Here is a 20,848-nt window from a genome sequence, read left to right on the forward strand (position 1 = left end):
TGGCGCCCAAAATGGCCGCCATTTCCAGAATTTCTTATAACTTTTCAACCAGAGAACCCAAATACAAAATTAAAATGTCTAAATATATGTTTTGAAGCATGAAGAACTCAATAAAATACATATAAAGAGATGTTGATGCACGCAAGTACCGAAATCCAAGATGGCGTCCAAAATGGCCGCCATTTTTTGAAATTCTTATAGCTTTTCAGTCAGGTAACCCAAATACGAAATTTATATGTCTAAATATATGTTTTGAAGCATGAAGAACTCATTGAAACACATATCAAGAGATTTTGATGCACGCAAGTACCGAAATCCAAGATGGCGTCCAAAATGGCTGCCATTTTCTGAAATTGTTATAGCTTTTCAGCCAGGTAACCTAAATACAAAATTTAAGTGTCTAGATATATGTTTTGAAGGATGAAGAACTCAATAAAATACATTTTAAGAGATGTTGACGCACACAAGTACCGTAATCCAATATGGCAACCAAAATGGCCGCCATTTCCTGAAATTTTATAACCTTTCAACTAGAGAACCCAATACACAGTTTAAGTGTCTTTACACGTTTCGAAACATGAATAACTCAATAAAATACATATTAAGATATTTAGACGCACGAATGTGCTGATTTTAACGCTCGAGCTCTTCCTTATATGGAAAATGGGGTGCAACCAATTTTATCTCACAATTATGTAAATAAATGTCAATATATTTTATAAGAAACTTTTTATTTAAAATATAGTTCTTATGTGTAAAGTATACAAATAAAAGCATTTGCATGTTAACGTCAAGGAGTGTGTTCTTGTTACGAGAGAAATATTTCACCAACAGATTTGTTGCTAAACATAAAGCCTATACTAGAAGGCAATATCCGTTTACCACATGGTCGATTTTCGTCACCTTAAGCACATGAGATGAAAATTTAGTGCTAGCCCCTTTTTATTACCAATGCATTTGATGTCTACCATGAGGTGAGTTCCAGTTGAAACTGTCAGTTATCACTTGAGAAATAAAAACAATTCTTTGAAAAGTAAAGTTATTTGTACATGGAGGGGGGATACTCCTCCACCATACGAGGGACCTTTTTTCTTTCTTTTTTTTACTCGAAAGTGAAATACATAGTGCAAGCGTTTGGTAAGATATTGAATTATTTCCATCAAAGAGTAGGAAATTGGATATAAAGTAGTATTCAGGGAAATGGGCAATATGATTATGGAAGGGTGTGTGGGGGGGTCCCCTCCCCCTCCCAACATGAGGGAGATTTTGCATTTTCAGACCTGATATTCAGACATCCTGATGCACCCTATTGGTGAAATATTAGATTTTTGTTTCCATCAAAAAAGGAAAAAAAAAAGATATACAATCATGGAAGTGCGCGGTTACAGGGTTGCCTGCTCCCACACGAGGGAAAATTTCGTATTTTCACAGAGCTGTTGCATCCATTTGATGAAATACCCGATATTTGTTTTCTATTTGAAAACGTGAGGAAAAATATATATTCAGGAAAGTGTCGGGGAGGGAGAAGTGTGAAAGGAGAATACTCCTTCCCATACCTCAGAAATTTTTGAATTTTCCAATTTGAAATTCAGAGATTTAGCGCACTCTTTGGTGAAATATCTGAGATTTGTTTTTGTCCTAAAAGTAAGAAATTAATACTTATGGAAATATGCGGGGGAGGCGTATGAGGTGATGCACTTTCCCACAAAATGGAGATTTGTTGTTTTTTTCAGGTTACGAGTTTTATGGTGCGCTCTGTTGATGAAACACTAGATTTTTGTTTCTAATAAGAAGTGTAAGTAGAATAAAGACTAGTATATTCAAGGCAATGAGCTAGTAGATGATGGGGGGGGGGTCACTTTCGACTGGAGGGAGTTTTGCATTTCGATGATCGTCATTAAACGGCCTAATGCACCCTTGGTGTTATATGGAGAAAATTATCCATTCTCGAAGAGTAGATAATAATAGTCTCATTATCCCCATCCCCCATAGAAAAGAAGGAGCTTTTACACTTGAATAGAAATGTAATAATTATATCATTTACACACATTTGATGGAATATTTGGGAATTGTTAATCAAAAGGGAAATTTAATATATATTGGGGGAAGTGAGCGGTTGAAGAGTTAGGGCAAATTACCCTTCAATATGAGGGAACTAACATTTGCATTTTGTAAGTGAAAGATCTAGTGCACACTTTTTGATGACAGATTCGGAAATTTGTTAATCTCAAAAGTGTACAAAGTCTATAGAAAGGGGCCGAGCGAGGGACATTTAGCATTTTTATGATTGCAACTGAATGACAAAGTGCAAATACTTCAGGTTGAATATTTGGAAAATAATGATTGTACAGGCCACCACCTTCCCCAAGGAGGAGGGGGGGGGGGGGGATGCATCCAACCCAACCTATACCCATTTTGTGCACATTTACAGGAAAGATTCCACTGGACCTTCTGAGTTGTTGAATCTCGAACATTATGTTGAATTTCTTTGTCTCTTGAAACAGGCTAAAAACAGCAAATTTTGATGAACAAATGGCGGCCATTTTGGGCAACATTTGGTTTTCGGGAAGAACTCACATGATTTTATTTGTACTTATGTGCTTCATGATCTCTAAATAAGTATTTCGTTGGGTTCCTTATGTCTTAAAATATATATTTATACATTTAAGTGCGTATCGCAATTACGTAGTTGCAGGGTTATGAGAAAAACAGGAAATGGCAGCCATTTTGGACACCACTTTGGATTTCTGGAAGTGCTCAAGTGCTTTATTTGTGTTTCAAAATCTCTGAATAAGTATTTGGTTCCTTGAGACTCAAAACGTATATTTCGACATTCCAAGTGTGTACAGTTGACATCTACTTGCAAATTAATGAAAAAAAAAATCAGGAAATGGCGGCCATTTTGGACGCCATCTTGGATTACGGTACTTGTGAGTTTCAACAACTCTTAATACGTACTTTATTGAGTTCTTCATCCTTCAGAACATATATGTAGACATTTAAATTTTGTATTTAGGCTACCTGGCTGAAAAGTTATAAGAATTTCAGAAAATGGCAGCCATTTTGGACGCCATCTTGGATTACGGTACTTGCGTGCATGCATCAAAATCTCTTGATATGTGTTTCAATGAGTTCTTCATGCTTCAAAACATATATTTAGACATTTAAATTTCGTATTTGGGTTACCTGACTGAAAAGCTATAAGAATTTCAAAAAATGGCGGCCATTTTGGACGCCATCTTGGATTTCGGTACTTGCGTGCATCAACATCTCTTGATATGTATTTTATTGAGTTCTTCATGCTTTAAAACATATATTTAGACATTTAAATTTTGTATTTGGGTTCTCTGGTTGAAAAGTTACAAGAATTTCTGGAAATGGCGGCCATTTTGGACGCCATCTTGGATTGCGGAAAACGCTCAAGGAGGATTTATGAGGACTTTTAGTATGTTATTCTAGACATTTTTCTGGACTTATCCTGAAAAAATCAGCTTGTTACCAAAAATGTCCAGGTTAAAACTAATACTCTTGGACTATTAGTTGTTGTTGCTGCTGCTGTCGTTTATCAAGCGTCATAAGCCGGGTTCACACGTACAAAATAGTGGGATGACGATCGCGATCCATATCTCGAGTTTTTTTGCGAGCGTCCACACGTACCAAATTAGCGGGTTAGCGATCGCGATCGGTATCCCGCTGATTTTGCGAGCGTCCACGCGTAACGAATTATCCCGCTAATTGCCGATAGAGATAACAGCAAAGCCTGCAAACTGGGTCACACCGCCCGCGCCCTTCCCTATCACTGCCTGCGCGCACTTCCCTTTGTCCTTCGCAGAGGCCTCGCTGTTGTGATGTGCGCATTGCATGATGGGATATAAAAACTCAAGATTCTAATCCCGACCGTTCACATACCATGAACCAGCGCGGGGCCAATTATCCCGCTAATTGATGAACTGGCGCAAGATTTCTTGGGATTAGCATGCTTATCGTTAATTATCGGGGTTTTTCTGTCCACACGTGCAAAAAACTCGAGATACCGATCGCGATGCAAATCTCGAGATTTGTATCCCGCTAATTGGTGCACATGATTGTGAATCCCCCTTTTGAGTGGTCTCAGGTGATGTGCGTAATACGCTTGAGGACCGCGCGCTGACCATTTGTTTTGTTATACAAATGATGCGCAGGATAGAGTGTGTTAGTGAAGGTGCGGCGCGCTCGAGAGTATTGACAATGGTGCGACATGCACGAGGCGCAGCCGAGTGCATGTTTGCAACCGTTGTCAATACTCGAGAGTGAGCCGCACCTTCACTAACGCCACGAAATAATCCTGCGCATCATTTGTTTTATAAAATGGGTCGAAAGCTAACAGCATTATTCACGTACCTTTGTGGGTCAATACCAGTCAGCTACATGTAGCACTCGTTCAAAAGTCAAGATGTCCGAAGATGTTCGTCCCAAACATTTACGCACGTCGCACTCGGAAATCCCGCACATAAGTACTGTACGTACGTATAAGAGTATACGTACGCCACGTGTTATGCACAAAAAAGGCCGCCGGCTGTTGTGGCAGCCCGAACTAGAAGTTGTTTACAGGATTGACAGCGCGTATAGTAGCGCGTGACGCACTTGTAACAACTGATTGAGTGCGCACTGCTAGTGTAAACATTGTGACGTACGTCAGGCCCCGGCCGTGCATTTACTAAGAAATGAATGCACGCACACGTGACTCATTTCAGCGCTTCCAATTGGCTACATTCTTGAACCCATTTTACAAGATTAGCGCGCACTTTCACGCGCAGCTAGCTACTCAGTATGTGTTATACAACACCTCAGAATGATGTCGAATTGTGATTGGCCAAGAACATGTCACATGACATTCAAAAGAAAATACCTACCAAACTCATTGAGAGTGACAGCCATACAATAGGCCCCTGGCATGGGCCTATTGCACGGCTCGAAGGTACTATAGCACGGCTTCGTAGGGGGCTACTAAATGCATGGCCGCTCACAGAGTTCTGTGGCTCACAGCATCAAAGCGCCAGCAAACTACATTGTACGTGCTGGCCGGCTGCGCTGCGATGCGCTGCCGGTAAACAGACCAGTCGCGGCGGAGTACTGTAACGTTAACGTGTACGCGCAGCTACTCTACCTAGCTAGTTGCATGTATTGCGGCCTACCTACTGCTGTGTTTTTAGTTTTGACTCTGATCTGCTACGTGGACCACAGTGATCCCAAAATCAAGACTTCATTTCAAGTTGAGAAACCGTAATTTGATTATCTTTCTGTGTTTTTATACAAAATCATTTTCGGAAATAGAGAAAGTCTAGACCTACTACTAGATCTACCGACATCTCAGGTAGGCTTAACAATCAGGCCTACCATAACTCGATCTAACGTTAGCGTAGAATGGGTATAGACCCTGCGGAGTTTGTGATTCCTGTGACTGTGTGGTCGAATCATGACGAGTGTTTGAAAGCAGTACACAGGGTGGTTTACAATTCTCGGCCTAATTGTTACATTTATTTTTGGGCCTTCCTGAGTTAGCGGTCACTAATTGTCCCCGCCGAACGAGTTCGAGCAGGGGACTATGAAACGGGCTCCGTACGTGTGTGTGTCCGTGTGTCCGTCCGTGTGTCCGTCCGTGTGTCCGTCCGTGTGTGCGTCCGTGTGTGATCAAAATGTTCAAAATGCTACTCCTTCACCATTTCTAACCCGATTTTGATTCTGTTTGCTTTATATGATAGCACTACATGGGAGCTTTGAAACTTCTAGACAGAATTTCAGTTGTGACCTTTGACCTTGACCTTTGACCTATATTGTACATTTTGCTTCAAAATGCTACTCCTTCGCCATTTCTAACCCGATTTTGATTCCGTTTGCATTATATGATGCGGCACTAGGTGAGGGCTTCAAAACTTCTACACAGAATTTTGACCTTTGACTTCTTTGACCTTTGACCTTGATTTTTGACCTATATTGTACATTGCCTACAAAATGCTACTCCTTCGCCATTTCTAACCCGATTTTGATTCCGTTTGCTTTATGTGATGGCACTAGGTGAGGGCTTCAAAACTTCTACACAGAATTTTGACCTTTGACTTCTTTGACCTTTGACCTTGATTTTTGACCTATATCGTACATTTTGCTACAAAATGCTACTCCTTCGCCATTTGTAACCCGATTTCAATTCCGTTTGCTTTAAGTGATGGCACTAGGTGAGGGCTTCAAAACTTCTACACAGAATTTTGACCTTTGACTTCTTTGACCTTTGACCTTGATTTTTGACCTGTATTGTACATTTTGCTACCAAATGCTACTCCTTCGCCATTTCTAACCCGATTTCGATTCCGTTTGCTTTATGTGATGGCACTAGGTGAGGGCTTCAAAACTTCTACACAGAATTTTGACCTTTGACTTCTTTGACCTTTGACCTTGATTTTTTTACCTATATTGTACATTCGCTACAAAATGCTACTCCGCCATTTCTAACCCGATTTCGATTCCGTTTGCTTTATGTGATGGCACTAGGTGAGGGCTTCAAAACTTCTACATAGAATTTTGACCTTTGACTTCTTTGACCTTTGACCTTCATCTTTTTACCTATATTGTACATTTTGCTACTAAATGCTACTTCCGGCGGGGACATATATTACGCACCGCGTAATTTCTACTTTTCCTTGTTTAGTACTGTGATTGTGGACAAGGTGTTGTATAAAACGAATAATTTATGATTTTGTTCGTGCATTGGGGTACGTAATACCGCACTCGGCGCGAGATTCGCCACTGGTCTATTCAACGCGGCGCTACGCGCCTTGTTGAATAGACCAGTGGCTTATCTCGCGCCTCGTGCGATATTCGTGCCCTGTGCACTCACAACTCATAAATTATTCGTATAATATTCATATTATACTGGATGGCTATGAATGGGATACCATATTGCACGAATCGAAGATGAGTGCAATATTGACTCTAACGAGTGCAATATTCCCTGGTATTCCATGAATCAAGGCCATCCAATATAATTATTATCATCTATACAATCAAGTAGAGCAACCATGAACTGCACAAAATTACCCGGCTTCTACTCGTCTTTGAAGTTGACTCGGCAGCACTGTCCCATCCCAGCGCTGAAAAGGGGAAGCCCCTAAAACTGCGCATGAAACAAACAACTAGCAAGATGTTTGCGCGCTTGTGAAAAATGTAACAAAATGACGCGCACTAGTAGCAAGCGTTTGCGCATTCAGCAAGCGCTCGTGCGATAAACGAGACAGAGTTGAATATCGTGTGATCTTGAACGGCAAGTAACAACGGTAGCCTATGGGAATTGATACGTTGGTCTATGCGATTCGTTCAATATGCTCTGATATTGAACGGTAAAAATTGAGCGGACACAATACGCGTTTTTAATGCGCCGCTAAAACGTCCTATATAGATGATAATATATGGTTATCACATCACGGAATACGGAAAATATTCAGTGGCGGGTTTAGCGCATGCGCATAATATTATGACCTTTTCACGGAATACGGGAAATATTCAGTGGTTGATTGACCAATGAGATTACAGAGTTCACGATCACTAAAAGATAAATTGTATTGCATTGAAATTAATAACTTCAAAGTTATTGTGTTGTTTATATTTTGTACAGATAAAGAAAATCACAATTACCACAATTCTTCTTGGGTAAGGAAGATATGAAAGACATAAAATGTATGAAAGATTATAGCAAATGAAGTAGCCTTAAGACGTGGTATTGCATGTCTTGATACCACTCGTTCATTTCTTGCGATAGTTTGCCAGGACAATTACGAGAGGTGTCCGTACTGGGCATTGTACAGATAAAGAAAATCACAATTACCACAATTCTTCTTGGGTAAGGAAGATATGAAAGACATAAAATGTATGAAAGATTATAGCAAATGAAGTAGCCTTAAGACGTGGTATTGCATGTCTTGATACCACTCGTTCATTTCTTGCGATAGTTTGCCAGGACAATTACGAGAGGTGTCCGTACTGGGCATCGATCGGAGAGTGTGATCGGCTTCCTCGCTGGATGTTGGCAAACTGCCATCTCAGCTGTAAGGTCTGTTTAGACGGTGAGTCAATTTTCCGTATTCATGCGGTTTTTTGTCGAGCCCACCGGAGGTGAGGGGAGACTAAGGGATCATCTGCGGCGTCTGTCCGTCCGCCGTCCGTCCGTCGTCCATCCGTCCGTCCGTCGTCTGTCCGTAACGCTACAAAAACTTGAATAACTCTTTACTCTGGGCTTCAATTGCAATCAAACTTTGATGGAAGAGGGGTCATACAAAGTTTCACATTTTACCATATATGAGGTCACCTCAAGGTCAAAGCTCACAGGCAGGGGTCAATGATCTTTTAGAGCCCAATGTTAAGTCTTTGTGGCGCATTTCAATTATGGGTCATAACTTTTGATCCATAGGTCCGTTTGTGACTAAAGTTGGATGGTACAGATGTCCCTTGGGGAATGGATGGTCACCACTAGGTCATTGGTCACAAGCATGGGTCAACGAAATTTTAGAGCCCAATGTCAAGTTTTTATGGCACGTTTCTATTATGGGTCATTTAATCCATAGGGTCCTACACATACTGTAGGTCCGTTTGTGACCAAACTTGGATGGTAGATGTCCCTTGGGGAGTGGATGATCACCACAAGGTTCAAGGTCACAAGCAAGTGTCGACGAACTTTTAGAGCCCAATTTTAAGTTTTTATGGCACATTTCTATTATGGGTCATAACTTTTGATCTATAGGTCCGTTTGTGACCAAACTTGGATGGTAGATGTCCCTTGGTGAGTGGATGGTCACCACAAGGTCAAAGGTCAAAGGCAGGGGTCAACGAACTTTAAGGGCCCAATGTTGAATTTTTATGGCACGTTTCTTTTTTGCCATAAATTTGTACCCTTTTATATCTTTTTATCTGTTATATCTCTTTTTTTTTTAAATCTGTTATCTGGGTCTTATTATACAAGCTTGCTTTTCTAAGACCCCTCCACTTAACATCTATAATGCATCTACATGCATTGTCAATTTATGTTCAAATATTCTGCAAATTGTTTTAATCGCATATATTCAACAATGTATTCCTTGTTACTTATTATTGTTCTCAAGTAATTTTTGTATTGTGGAAACTTTGAATAAACTTGAAACTAAACTTGAAACTTGTTATATCCCATTCGCGTACAATTTCTTTTACGCAAATGGGCGAGACACATTATGGCACTTGCATTTTTTACAGCTTTCTGCCTTCTTTCATTTCTCGCATGATGATTGGAGGAAGAGAGAAAGGAAATGATGAAAAGGTGTCACATAATTGTTCAGGCAGCTATTGCAAAGTAGGCCTACACGGGCATATCGACAGGATATGTGGGCCCTGACAAAAGATTAGAATTAAAGATTAGAACTAAATGATACAAAATGCATTTGATGATGATTACGCTTTGAGAGTCTATACTAACCGCATTAAATTATCATATTCCGCCTTATATAAATTATCAACTTTAAAATAAGGGACATTATATGCTCACCACATCCTTTTCTGAGACTGAAGTTGTGACCCACTATTTTCCTAAAATACAATTTGTAGAGCTTTACATAAATTATATCTATTTCACCCCCTCCCCCCCCCCCCCCCCCCCCCCATTTATAATCTTACATACACTAGGTATGTGACTGCTAACATGTTTTTTTGGTTGTTGCTTTTCTTGTTTTGTGTTACAAGGGTCACAAAGAGTGTGTGTGATTTATTTGTGCATATTTTTGGTGTTTTATCTGTAGATGATGGCACGACAGTGGTTCCTACTGAAGAAGGCCCATCTCCGTGAAGAAATATTTTCCTTTTCATGGCTGCCAATTCTTCTCGAATATCCTCCCTCAACTCCACCCTCGTCTGGGAGATGATACCGTAAGCTACTCCATTGGCTGTGTTTTACTTGAATCTGATATTTGATCTTCCACTGATAGAGCAGATAGTCTAGTAGTTTGTAGTTGAAAGTGATAAACTGTTCAGCAATATTTCTTGGTGACATCGAGAGAAACTTTAGCATGAAGATACATTACATTAAGAACATTATTATTCTATCAGTCAGAGGTAAAAAAAAAAGAGGAAAGGATAAGGGAAAGGGTAGCATGCAGAGTAATCATGTCTGGAAAACCTTTATTTTTCTTTTATTTTGGTGTTTGTTACTCAAACAATGGATTCTTGTTAGCCTTAAGTTTGGAATGTAATGAAGCCAACACAGCATCTATTAGATTATTACTCTAGGGCAATATGAATGCATTGTGTATCATGGACAGCAAAATAAGAGGTAAAGTGTATCATTATAATTATTCACAATGCCCAAACTGTTTTGATATCTTACCATATGAACAGATGTGTGGATTCACGGTCATAGATTCATCAAAGTGTACCCTAAGGTTTCAGACAGCTTCACAGAATACCGATAATAATAATGATATCACTTACATTCAGTAGAATATTTGAAAGCAAGAGATCTTCAACCGAAAATTTGAACGTCTGGGTTTAATCATTTCTTTTTCCTAGGAACTTGAGCAGCAAGCGTATCAAACCTATTTCTAAGCTGAGCTTCTCTTTGTCGCCCTACCTTCAGCATTCATCAGTTGCCAATCAAAATGAATTGTACTGCCAGTTCATTTTGAAGGATTGTGAAAGTGTGATTTTTTTCTATTGAAAACAAAGGACAAATCAAAACAATCAAATAATCAAGTATTGAACTCAGCATGATGGTTGACAGTTTGAGCTGAAGGGGGAAAAGTTAATTTTACTTGCCACGGACGGATCCAGGAATTCTGTAGAGGGGGGGGGGGGGGGGGGGGGGGGGGGCAGCGATATTTCTGGTGCTTCTTCAGGGTTTCATCTCATCTTTTTCTTTTTATTTCTTTTGATTTCACAACAATTAAAGAGGGGGTGTGCACCCGGTGCGCCCCCCTCTGGATTCGCTACTGCTTGCCCGCCAAAAGACAAAGATGAATCTTTGACAGATGTGCATAATTCAAGGGGTCTATTTAGATTATCTCACGCAAAAAAAAAAATTGTGTATGCATGTGTGTTTATACATTGTGTAGATAAAATATCTATCCTTTTTAATGAATTTGCTGTCGTAGACCTATTGCTGATAAAATTAAAAGCCTGCAATCTCTGAAATCACTTTCAAGACCAGTGTTACCTTGTGCGTAGATATGCATGTGTGCACGAATGTTTGTATGCATTGATGTACAGTGCATATACAAATGTACATGAATGTATACCATATATATATACATATATATATATATATATATATATATATATACATATATATATACATATATATATATATATATATATATATATATATATATACATATATATATACATATATATATATATATACAGTACACATAAAACATACACAAACATAATGTATAATATGCATTCATACATTTGTAAAGACCTGCATAAGTCTACACAACTGTGGCAAAAGAAAAAGCATTGACTTAAGGAAAAATTTGACTTTGACTAAAGAGTCAACATGAAGCAGAACAAATCTTTTGTTTTATGAGCACCTGTATAGTTTCATACCTTGGAATTGAGTCCCGAATATACTCAGGCAGGTGTCTATGGGAAACGTGTGTGATAGCAAAATCAGTCCGTCCTCAACAGGTTGAGGTTATTACTGCAGAAATTCTGATTGTAATTTTTTGAGGGGGATATAATTATGGTATACTCCATGAATGGCAGTAAATCTTTCAATTTTCAATTTTCAAGAAATCATACTAGGAATGTTAAAGGCAGTTTGCAAGAAAACAACACAAAACAAAGCTGCAGCAGAAAAAGTGAGAATGTGATGACAGTTATGATGGTTTAATAACTTATCTCCTTTTCTTTCAGCAGAAATAACATGGTTGTGTCTGACTGCATCTTCATAAAATCAAGGTGCTGCTTGCCTTAATGAACAAAACTCTTTCAAAATATCAACAGCTTGCAAGGTGTTCACTTCCTCCGGAGCACAAACAATGAATCTTGGCAATGAGGCAGAGCCAGGGAGAGGCTGTCTAATTCTTGTTCTGCATTATCTATGAAGTTGACTGGCAACGATCACTTTTATGGAGAAATAAATTCAATGAAACTTACTTGACATTGTGTGCCAAAATCATATACACAATTACAGATCTTCATAAATTCCTAAAAACTAGCAATTACAAATGTGACGATCTCTTGATCAGTGCCAGCTAAGGATAGTTAACTCTGTATGTGCCACAATGAAAACCCCCTGTGTGCAACAGTATTCTGAGACAGCAGCAAAGTTATATTTTGAATCTATGCGACTGTTACATATTTTTGTTACCCTGGACATGAAATGAACAAAGTTGTTGAAAAAATGTCAAGCTTTGCTTTGATGTACATTGTACTTTGCCTTACAAATCTCTTACTGTTTTTACATCAAATGACCAGTAGCTAGAGTATTTGTAGAGGCATGACTTTTGCACACATAACAGTGACAGAAACAAAGAATTTACTTGCAAATCCATTCGGGAACACCGCTTAACCACCGCATAAAATGCACGCTACATGTGACTGGAATAGAATCCCGAGAAACACTTTTGGTGATTTATCAATTGGTTTGGACAGGTTTGTGCCTTTGAGCAGAATATGTGACCTTGGCACGCCGTTGACTGAGTCAGGCGTGCAAACGTGGCACATACATAGTTAAACTATAAGTCTTAGCACAGTTTTCTGTCTTCCCCTGAAGATATTTTAAAATGTCTCTTTTGATTATATCATCTTCCTTTTGATTGGATATCAAAAGCAAACCAGAAACTTTGTTGTTGCTATTATTCTGGTGATTTTCCTAAACTTAAGGAAGGTTTGCATCTTATTCTGGTGATTTTCCTAAACTTAAGGCTGCGGACAGCACCTCATCCTTCCTCATCCTCATCTTCATCTTCATCCTCATCTTCCAGTACTTTAGCAGCGATGTTATGGAGGTCCTCCAGTACAGCGTGAAGAGGTTCTGAGGAGACAGAAAAGTGGAACATAATTATGCTTTTATTTGGCTACCGACATGTGGATGGACATTGCAGATTTTCTTTGGTCAGTCATGCAAAAGTGAGTGTTCATCTAATGAGGTTCAGCAAGATTTGGATACTTTTAGTTACAGTCAAGTGAAATGATGCTGGGAAGGAGGCAAAAGAGGTTTTATAACCAAGTTGGCAATGTCCATATCAAGAAATTTAGCTCTGGAAAGGCCCCCAAAAAGCCTCTCAAATGGAATGTGGAATCACTGTGAGGAACATTGGATAAAGTAATTACTGACGCAATGGTCAGTTACATGACTGTTACAAAATTTCTACACATCAGAACTAAGAACATAAATGTGACCCGCTACAACAAAATGGTCCTAAAGTCGCGCACGGTCGAAGCCGTGAAAATCGAGTTTGAAGTTAGAGCATCAAAATTGGTCAAAACTTATGATTTTCTGAATTTGACATATTATCAGAGCAGGGCTCGACACTAACTTTATTTTTCGGTGGCCCGATGGGGCCACCAAAATCATCAATTTCAAATTTTTGGTGGCCCGAAAAAAAAGCATTGATAAAAGTCCATTTTTTAAAAACAAGTTGCACACTCACTGCATGTATTTATGCATTTCCGGCGCAAAAAGTGACGAATTTATTGACACACTTCTCAAAAAATTTTGGTGGCCCTAGGTGGGCCACCAAAATTTTCTGAAATTTGGTGGCCCGACTTTCATTTTTGGTGGCCCTGGGCCACCGGGCCACCGTTAGTGTCAAGCCCTGATTAGAGTCTGACATGTCTTCTATCATCTGTCGAAATTTTGAAGCAAAATGATGAAAGGAAAGACCAAAAAATAGCGTTTTTCTGGGCCATGTTTTTTTGGCGTTTCAACGAAGCAGAAACTGGTTCGAACATTTGGATTGAGCGCCACACATAGGCTCCGCCCCTAACAACGACCAGAGTGATCTCATTGGTCAGTTTGCTGCTTGCCGCTAACCGAAGCCTGAAGCTCGCACACTGCCCAGTCGACTGGTGCGTGCGGGCGGGTTGCGCTATGCCCAGCCGCTTCTCCTGACATCCTGGTCACTGATTGGTCGGTGAGGAGACCGCCGACACTGTGTTTGAATGAGCATTTCGGGGGTTGCTAGGGCTTAACTTCTATTGTCCGGAGGTGAATACTGACTTGCGTGTCTCTTGATTGTGATTGCGTCGCAAGGAGAACTTTTAGGGCGCTTTTCTCGAAACAGTGATTTCCCAGACGTCTTGACATGCTCTCTTTTAAACATCGATATCTCCGCAGCCGATTATTTTTGTAAGACGTGTTATATATCAATTTAAAGCAGAAAGATTAGGGAATTGTGTCATGCAATTTTCAAATAATCGACCTCGCCCAACTTTAGGATCATTTTGTTGTAGCGGGTCACAAATAACTTATATTCACTGTCCCCTGATTCATAAGGGTTCCACAGACGCAGTTGAGTTTGATCCCAAATAAATCAGGGCAAGAAGAGAATCAAGTTTGCTGGAAGTATCTCTATGTAATTTGTTTAACAAAACAAAAGCAAACAACAACAAAAATTTGCATATACAAAAGAAAAAGAAGAAGAAAAAAAAAAAACTTCCCAGGCATGGGAAGTGTCGTGAATACTTAAAATTTTTGATTTATTCTCCTTATGGCTGCTTTGCATGTAAATGAGTAGACAATCACACACTACATAGTAACCCTTTTGCTTTTGCTGGATCAATCTCTCACCCCTTCCTCCTTTCTGTGTAGATGTAAAATGACATTGCTTTCTGCCACCTGTTGCAGCCTCCCGTGGTTGAGCTGCGTTCTCTGCATTATCAGACTCAGCAGAAGCACTCTCTGAATTTCCAAGATGTGATGATTTACCAGTCTCCCTTGCCCTGTAGTTCCCCAGCAAACCTTCCTGTCTCAGTGTTACCTGCAGAAAACATAAACAACAAACAAAGAAATAAATGAATACAATGGGGGGGGGGGGGGGGGGCACAATGTTGATATAAATTTTGAGAGGTGAAATAATAGTAAAAACAGTGCCATAAAAGCAAAGATGGCTTAACTCTTTATGTGCCATGTTCACACGTCCCACTCAGTCGACGGCGTGCCAACTTCGCCTATTCCGCTCAAACGCACTAATCCGCTTAAACCGATCGATAAGTCACCTAATCTCGTGGTACAATGAAAGCATTTCTCGAGTTTTTGTTCTTTTTGCATACACCTTGCATTTTATGTGTTGATTGACTATCAAGCGGTGTTCCCAACTAAATTTGCGGGTAAATTCTAAGTTTTTCTCACCGTTTCATGAGCAAAATCCATGCCTTTCCAGTAATGTAGCAACTGGTCATTAAAAAAAATACATAGAAACGGATTTGTCATACAATCTGTATGAAAGCAAAGCTTGGCATTCCTCTCCAACTTTGCTCACTATCATGTCCAGCTTAACAGAAACTTGTAGAAGTTACATAGATTGGAAAAATAGAATTCTTTCTCAAAGCATGACTACCTTCGTGTCTCAGAATAACGTGGCACACAGGGGGTTTCCACCATGGCAAACAAAGAGTTAAAGAGCATGACTGCATTTTTATCACGATCCATTTTTTAGCTCACCTGAGCCAAAGGCTCAAGTGAGCTATTGCGATCGCCCTTCGTCCGGCGTCCGTCGTGCGTCGTGCGTCGTGCGTCGTGCGTCGTCCGTCGTCCGTCGTCCGTCGTCCGTCGTGCGTCGTCCGTCGTGCGTCGTGCGTAAACTTTTTACATTTTCATCTTCTTCTTGAAAACCCCAAGACCGATTTTCATCAAACTTGGCAGGTAGCATCCCTAGGGGGTTAGGAACTCAATTTGTTAAAATGGGCACCATGCCCCACCCAGGGGGCCCCCAGGGGGGCCCAAACCCCCCAAAATTAAGGAATCTGTAAAAATCTTCTTCTCTAGAACCAGAAGTGATAGAGCTAAGTTAATAATATGAGTTAGTACATTGATGACTGTAGTTTCAAGTTTGTTCATGGCAGAGTCAGGGGTGCCCCCCTTGGGACCCAGGGGAGGGGGGTGGGGAAGGGTTCTAATGGGGCCTAAATTGTACATTTTCATCTTCTTCTTGAGAACTCCATGACCCATTTTCACCAAACTTGGCAAGTAGCATCCCTAGGGGGTTAGGAACTCCATTTGTTAAAATGGGCACCATGACCCACCCAGGGGGCCCCCAGGGGGCCCAAACCCCCCAAAATTAAGGAATCCGCAAAAATCTTCTTCTCTAGAACCAGAAGTGATAGAGCTAGGTTAATACTATGAGTTAGCACATTGATGACTGTAGTTTCAAGTTTGTTCATGGCAGAATCAGGGGTGCCCCCCTTTGGACCCAGGGGGGGGGGGGGGGGGGGTGAGGAGGGGTCCTAATGGGGCCTAAATTGTACATTTTTATCTTCTTCTTGAGAACCCCAAGACCGATTTTCATCAAACTTGGCAGGTAGCATCCCTAGGGGGTTAGGAACTCAATTTGTTAAAATGGGCACCATGCCCCACCCAGGGGGCCCCCAGGGGGGCCCAAACCCCCAAAAATTAAGGAATCTGTAAAAATCTTCTTCTCTAGAACCAGAAGTGATAGAGCTAAGTTAATAATATGAGCTAGTACATTGATGACTGTAGTTTCAAGTTTGTTCATGGCAGAATCAGGGGTGCCCCCCTTGGGACCCAGGGGAGGGGGGTGGGGAAGGGTTCTAATGGGGCCTAAATTGTACATTTTCATCTTCTTCTTGAGAACTCCATGACCCATTTTCACCAAACTTGGCAGGTAGCATCCCTAGGGGGTTAGGAACTCCATTTGTTAAAATGGGCACCATGACCCACCCAGGGGGCCCCCAGGGGGCCCAAACCCCCCAAAATTAAGGAATCCGCAAAAATCTTCTTCTCTAGAACCAGAAGTGATAGAGCTAGGTTAATACTATGAGTTAGCACATTGATGACTGTAGTTTCAAGTTTGTTCATGGCAGAATCAGGGGTGCCCCCCTTTGGACCCAGGGGGGGGGGGGGGGGGGTGGGGGTGAGGAGGGGTCCTAATGGGGCCTAAATTGTACATTTTTATCTTCTTCTTGAGAACCCCATGACCCATTTTCACCAAACTTGGCAGGTAGCATCCCTAGGGGGTTAGGATCTCAATTTGTTAAAATGGGCACCATGCCCCGCCCAGGGGGCCCCCAGGGGGCCCAAACCCCCCAAATGAAGGAATCTTTAAAAATCTTCTCTAGAATCAGAAGTTATAGAGCTGAGATAATACTATGAGTGAGTACAGTAATGACTGTAGTTTCAAGTTTGTTCATAGGAGATCCAGGGGTGCCCCTCTTGGGGGTGGGGGGGGGGGGGTGGTTGGAAGGGTCCAAATGGAGGCCTGAATTGTACATTTTCATCTTCTTCCTGAAAACCTCATGATGGATTTTTGTCAAACTTGGCAGGTAGCATCCCTAGGTGGTCAGGATCTCAATTTATCAAACTGGGCACCATGCCCCACCCAGAGGGCCCCAGGGGGCCCCAATTCCCCCAAATTAAGGAATCTTGAAAAAATTGGGCCCTTATTGTACATTTTCATCTTCCACTTGAGAATGCCTCGTCAAATTTTGGTAGAGCTGTGAATAATTTAGATTAGTGACTGCGTGAAAGGTGAACTTGCGATACTCAGGTGAGCGCTAGACCCGCGGGTCTCTTGTTTACTGCAGGGATCGTAAACCTTCATATGGACATGCCATTCCCCAGGAGCTGTTCTCCATGGTTTGCTACCAACATTTAACTGCAGGATGAATGGCAGAGTATTGCACATTATGGAAAATTCCACGTCAGTCAGTCCTTATTATGAGTTTTCAAAAAATATGTGACCCGCTACAACAAGGATCCGAAAGTCGGGCGAGGACAATATTCTGAAAATGGCATGACATTATTCCCTTACTCTTCTACTTGAATTTCATATATAGCACAACACATAAAAGTACTCGGTTGCGGAGATATCAATGATTTTGTTTGCGCACGTTAAGTGGTTGAGAAAATCAGAGTCGCGAGAAAAACGTCTTCAAAGTTTTCCTTCTGACGCTATCATGATCAAGAGGAGGCGAGACAGTTTTTACCGCTTGACAATAGAAGGCATGCTCCTAGCCACCTCCGCGATGTTCATTCAAGCTTAGCACCAGCGGTCTACGCACGACCAATCAATAATCAGGATGCCACCCACTAACCAATAAGATCACTCCCTCGTTGCTAGGGGCGGAGTCTAGCTGCAGCGCTAAATCCAAATCTTCAGACACGTTTCTGTTACGTTGAAAGTCGGAAAATCATGGTCAAGAAAAACGCTAATTTGTTACCTTTCCTTTAATCATTTAGCTTCGAATTTTCGGCAGATGATAGACAATACATTAGACTACAAAATTTTGTAAAAACAGAAATCCGATTGTTTTGACCAATTTTGATGACGTGACTTCAAACTCGATTTTCTTGGCTCAGCCGTCAGCGACTTTAGGATCCTTTTGTTGTCGCGGGTCACTTATGAAGCAGAATATAAAGTGCCTTGTAACATGAAGTGATGTTACGACAGAGAGGAATTTGAATACAGAATGGGAATAGTTCTATTGAAAGTGGACAGAATGAGAGTCAAATAAATTCAAGATATGATAAGTCTTTGACAAACATTGCCATTATTTGCCGATCGTCAAATATGCAAATTAGACGAAGTGATGTCATCATCTTACAAAACTTTTACAAGCTTATACACAAACTGGAAAAAAGCATCATGTTTAAGTTTTGCTTCATAATTCACCAACTTTAGCCCTTGCCCCTTTAAAAAATTGTCATCATGTAGCTCGATTACTATTATAGCCCTATCATTTGCTGTAATCAACAGAAGTTATCGCAAAAGATTGAGGCATGATTTGTTCATCAAATGACTCTGCTAACAGTTCCCATACTACAGATACAGTGGATTCCCGTTATAACGAAGTCCTCGGGACCGGCAGTTTTCTTTCGTTATGTCGGAATTTTGTAATAACCGAACGAATAAACAATAGAAATACACAGAGTGGATGACATTGCAGCCCAAATTTTTACTTCGTTATAACCGAAATTTCGTTATAACCGTGTTTGTTATAACGGGAGTGCACTGTACTTACCATCAAAAGGTTCCTGTCTGCCTCAACCTCACTCAGTTTGGTTTGCAGTTTCAAAGTTTCTCGGGTTAGATACTCCTCCTGCGAGGCAAGGGCCTCCTTGGAGCGTTCCCTCTCCCGAGCAGACTGTCTTTCCAGTTGCCGTAGTGACACAACTACCACAGAGAGCAGGGGGGGGGGGGGGGGGGGAAGGCAAGGTACAAATCGGCTGTCAAAATAATCATGGTTCCATATCTTTGAGGCAGATGCCAATGAATCATAAAAGATGAGAATAACTACAAATACTCCTGATGTCTTGAGCAACAACTCAAGATCCCACAAACAAAACTGTCATGCTACAAAACGCTTCAAAGTCAGTAAACGATCTTGATGTATGCTGTGCCTCGACCTTAACTTAAGAAGGTACATTTCCAATATCTATATGCATCTAACGTTCATAAATGAGTAAGGTAGAAAAATCTTTGACCCTTGTCTCTGTAAGATGTCTGGTCAATCAATGATTTCATCTGACCTACATTACTGTAAGAGTTTCTTTGCCAATCTCCCATCTTCATATCTGCAGAGACTCAAACTCTCTGGCCCTGGATGTGGCTGCACAGGACAATCAAGCTTTGGGCTCATATATGTTAAAGTGTACATAACATTGTGGCCACATTCACACCATCAAAATCTCCCATTTTTCTAGGGGTCTAGGTGGGAATCTCCAGTTGCAGAGATGCTTCAGTGGAGAGTCTCTGTATCCAACTGCTACTCAACTCATTCAAAATGTACACATCTGCCCAAACTACTTGGTCATGTATGACCAAGAAATCTTCTTCCTATTGTGCTTTATAATTTTGCATTTTATCATGGTTAAAGATTGCTGACAGTCCCACATACAAGGAAACAAGTGGTATATCATTACACTGATAGATTTAATACCTCCAAAGTTTCACAGCATGACCAGCTGTACTAACCTGCTTTGGCATGTTCTCTCCTAGCATCATTGAGCCTCTGTTCCATCTCAGCCAACCTCTCGGTGTGCTGACTCTCGAGGATCTTGCACTTTTCATCTGCAGCTACGTGTAGGTTTGTATCAAAAAGGAAACAGCTCTATCAAAACACTATATCGTGGTACCCGTTTCTTTAAAAGTCCCACATTGGAAGGCAAAACCTTAAGAAGGTGGTACAACATGTATTTTTTGACCTACATGTATCAACATCTTATCATCATATAAGCATCTCATCCTCAAGTATTGATTATCAGCTGTTTGCTGATGAAAAAGGTATGCAAAAACAACAACAACCCCAAAACATGCATACACAAACTTAAGTATTGCCTGCACTGTCATCATCTAATCAGAAAAATATCACTGGAGAATTATTTGGACAAATATCCGGCATCATAAAAATGAGATCACTATAAATGTCATAACAGGTAGGCCTATGGAGTGAATCATTTGTGCATCTGTCTAGTGTGGGTCTCTCCTGCACATACTGTATTAAAACTTACTATTGGTTGATGCAAACAATGGACTGCTTAAAGTTTGCATTCACTGAAGTCAATGTACAAAAGGTATGTCAATATTTCATGCTTCCTATTTCACCATTTAATACCAATAATACGAACAGAGATGCATGAGTGTGATGTTTCAAGGCATGTGTTCAATTGTATTTG

General features: G+C 40.7%; 2 protein-coding genes across 2 annotated transcripts in view; one reads left to right on the forward strand and one right to left on the reverse strand.

Annotated features, from left to right (window-relative positions):
• The window catches only part of LOC139708449 (uncharacterized), a 99,268-nt gene extending 88,758 nt beyond the window's left edge, over positions 1-10,510 (forward strand). The window contains exons 18-19 of the mRNA XM_071620399.1: positions 7,980-8,093; positions 9,792-10,510. Of these exons, the coding sequence (XP_071476500.1) occupies positions 7,980-8,093; positions 9,792-9,838 (161 nt within the window). The 3' untranslated portion in view covers positions 9,839-10,510. The remainder of the gene's footprint in view (positions 1-7,979; positions 8,094-9,791) is intronic.
• A 2,422-nt stretch (positions 10,511-12,932) lies between these two features.
• LOC139708450 (coiled-coil alpha-helical rod protein 1-like) overlaps positions 12,933-20,848 on the reverse strand; it is a 35,482-nt gene continuing 27,566 nt past the window's right edge. The window contains exons 17-20 of the mRNA XM_071620400.1: positions 20,148-20,249; positions 19,195-19,346; positions 14,786-14,975; positions 12,933-13,027 (exon numbers count right to left, since the gene is read on the reverse strand). Coding sequence (XP_071476501.1) covers positions 12,933-13,027; positions 14,786-14,975; positions 19,195-19,346; positions 20,148-20,249 — 539 coding nt within the window. The remainder of the gene's footprint in view (positions 13,028-14,785; positions 14,976-19,194; positions 19,347-20,147; positions 20,250-20,848) is intronic.

Source organism: Diadema antillarum, unplaced genomic scaffold, assembly GCF_040938485.1.
Source record: "Diadema antillarum isolate AM-2024a unplaced genomic scaffold, OU_Dant_1.0 seq00001337_RagTag, whole genome shotgun sequence".
Lineage (NCBI taxonomy): Eukaryota > Metazoa > Echinodermata > Echinoidea > Diadematoida > Diadematidae > Diadema > Diadema antillarum.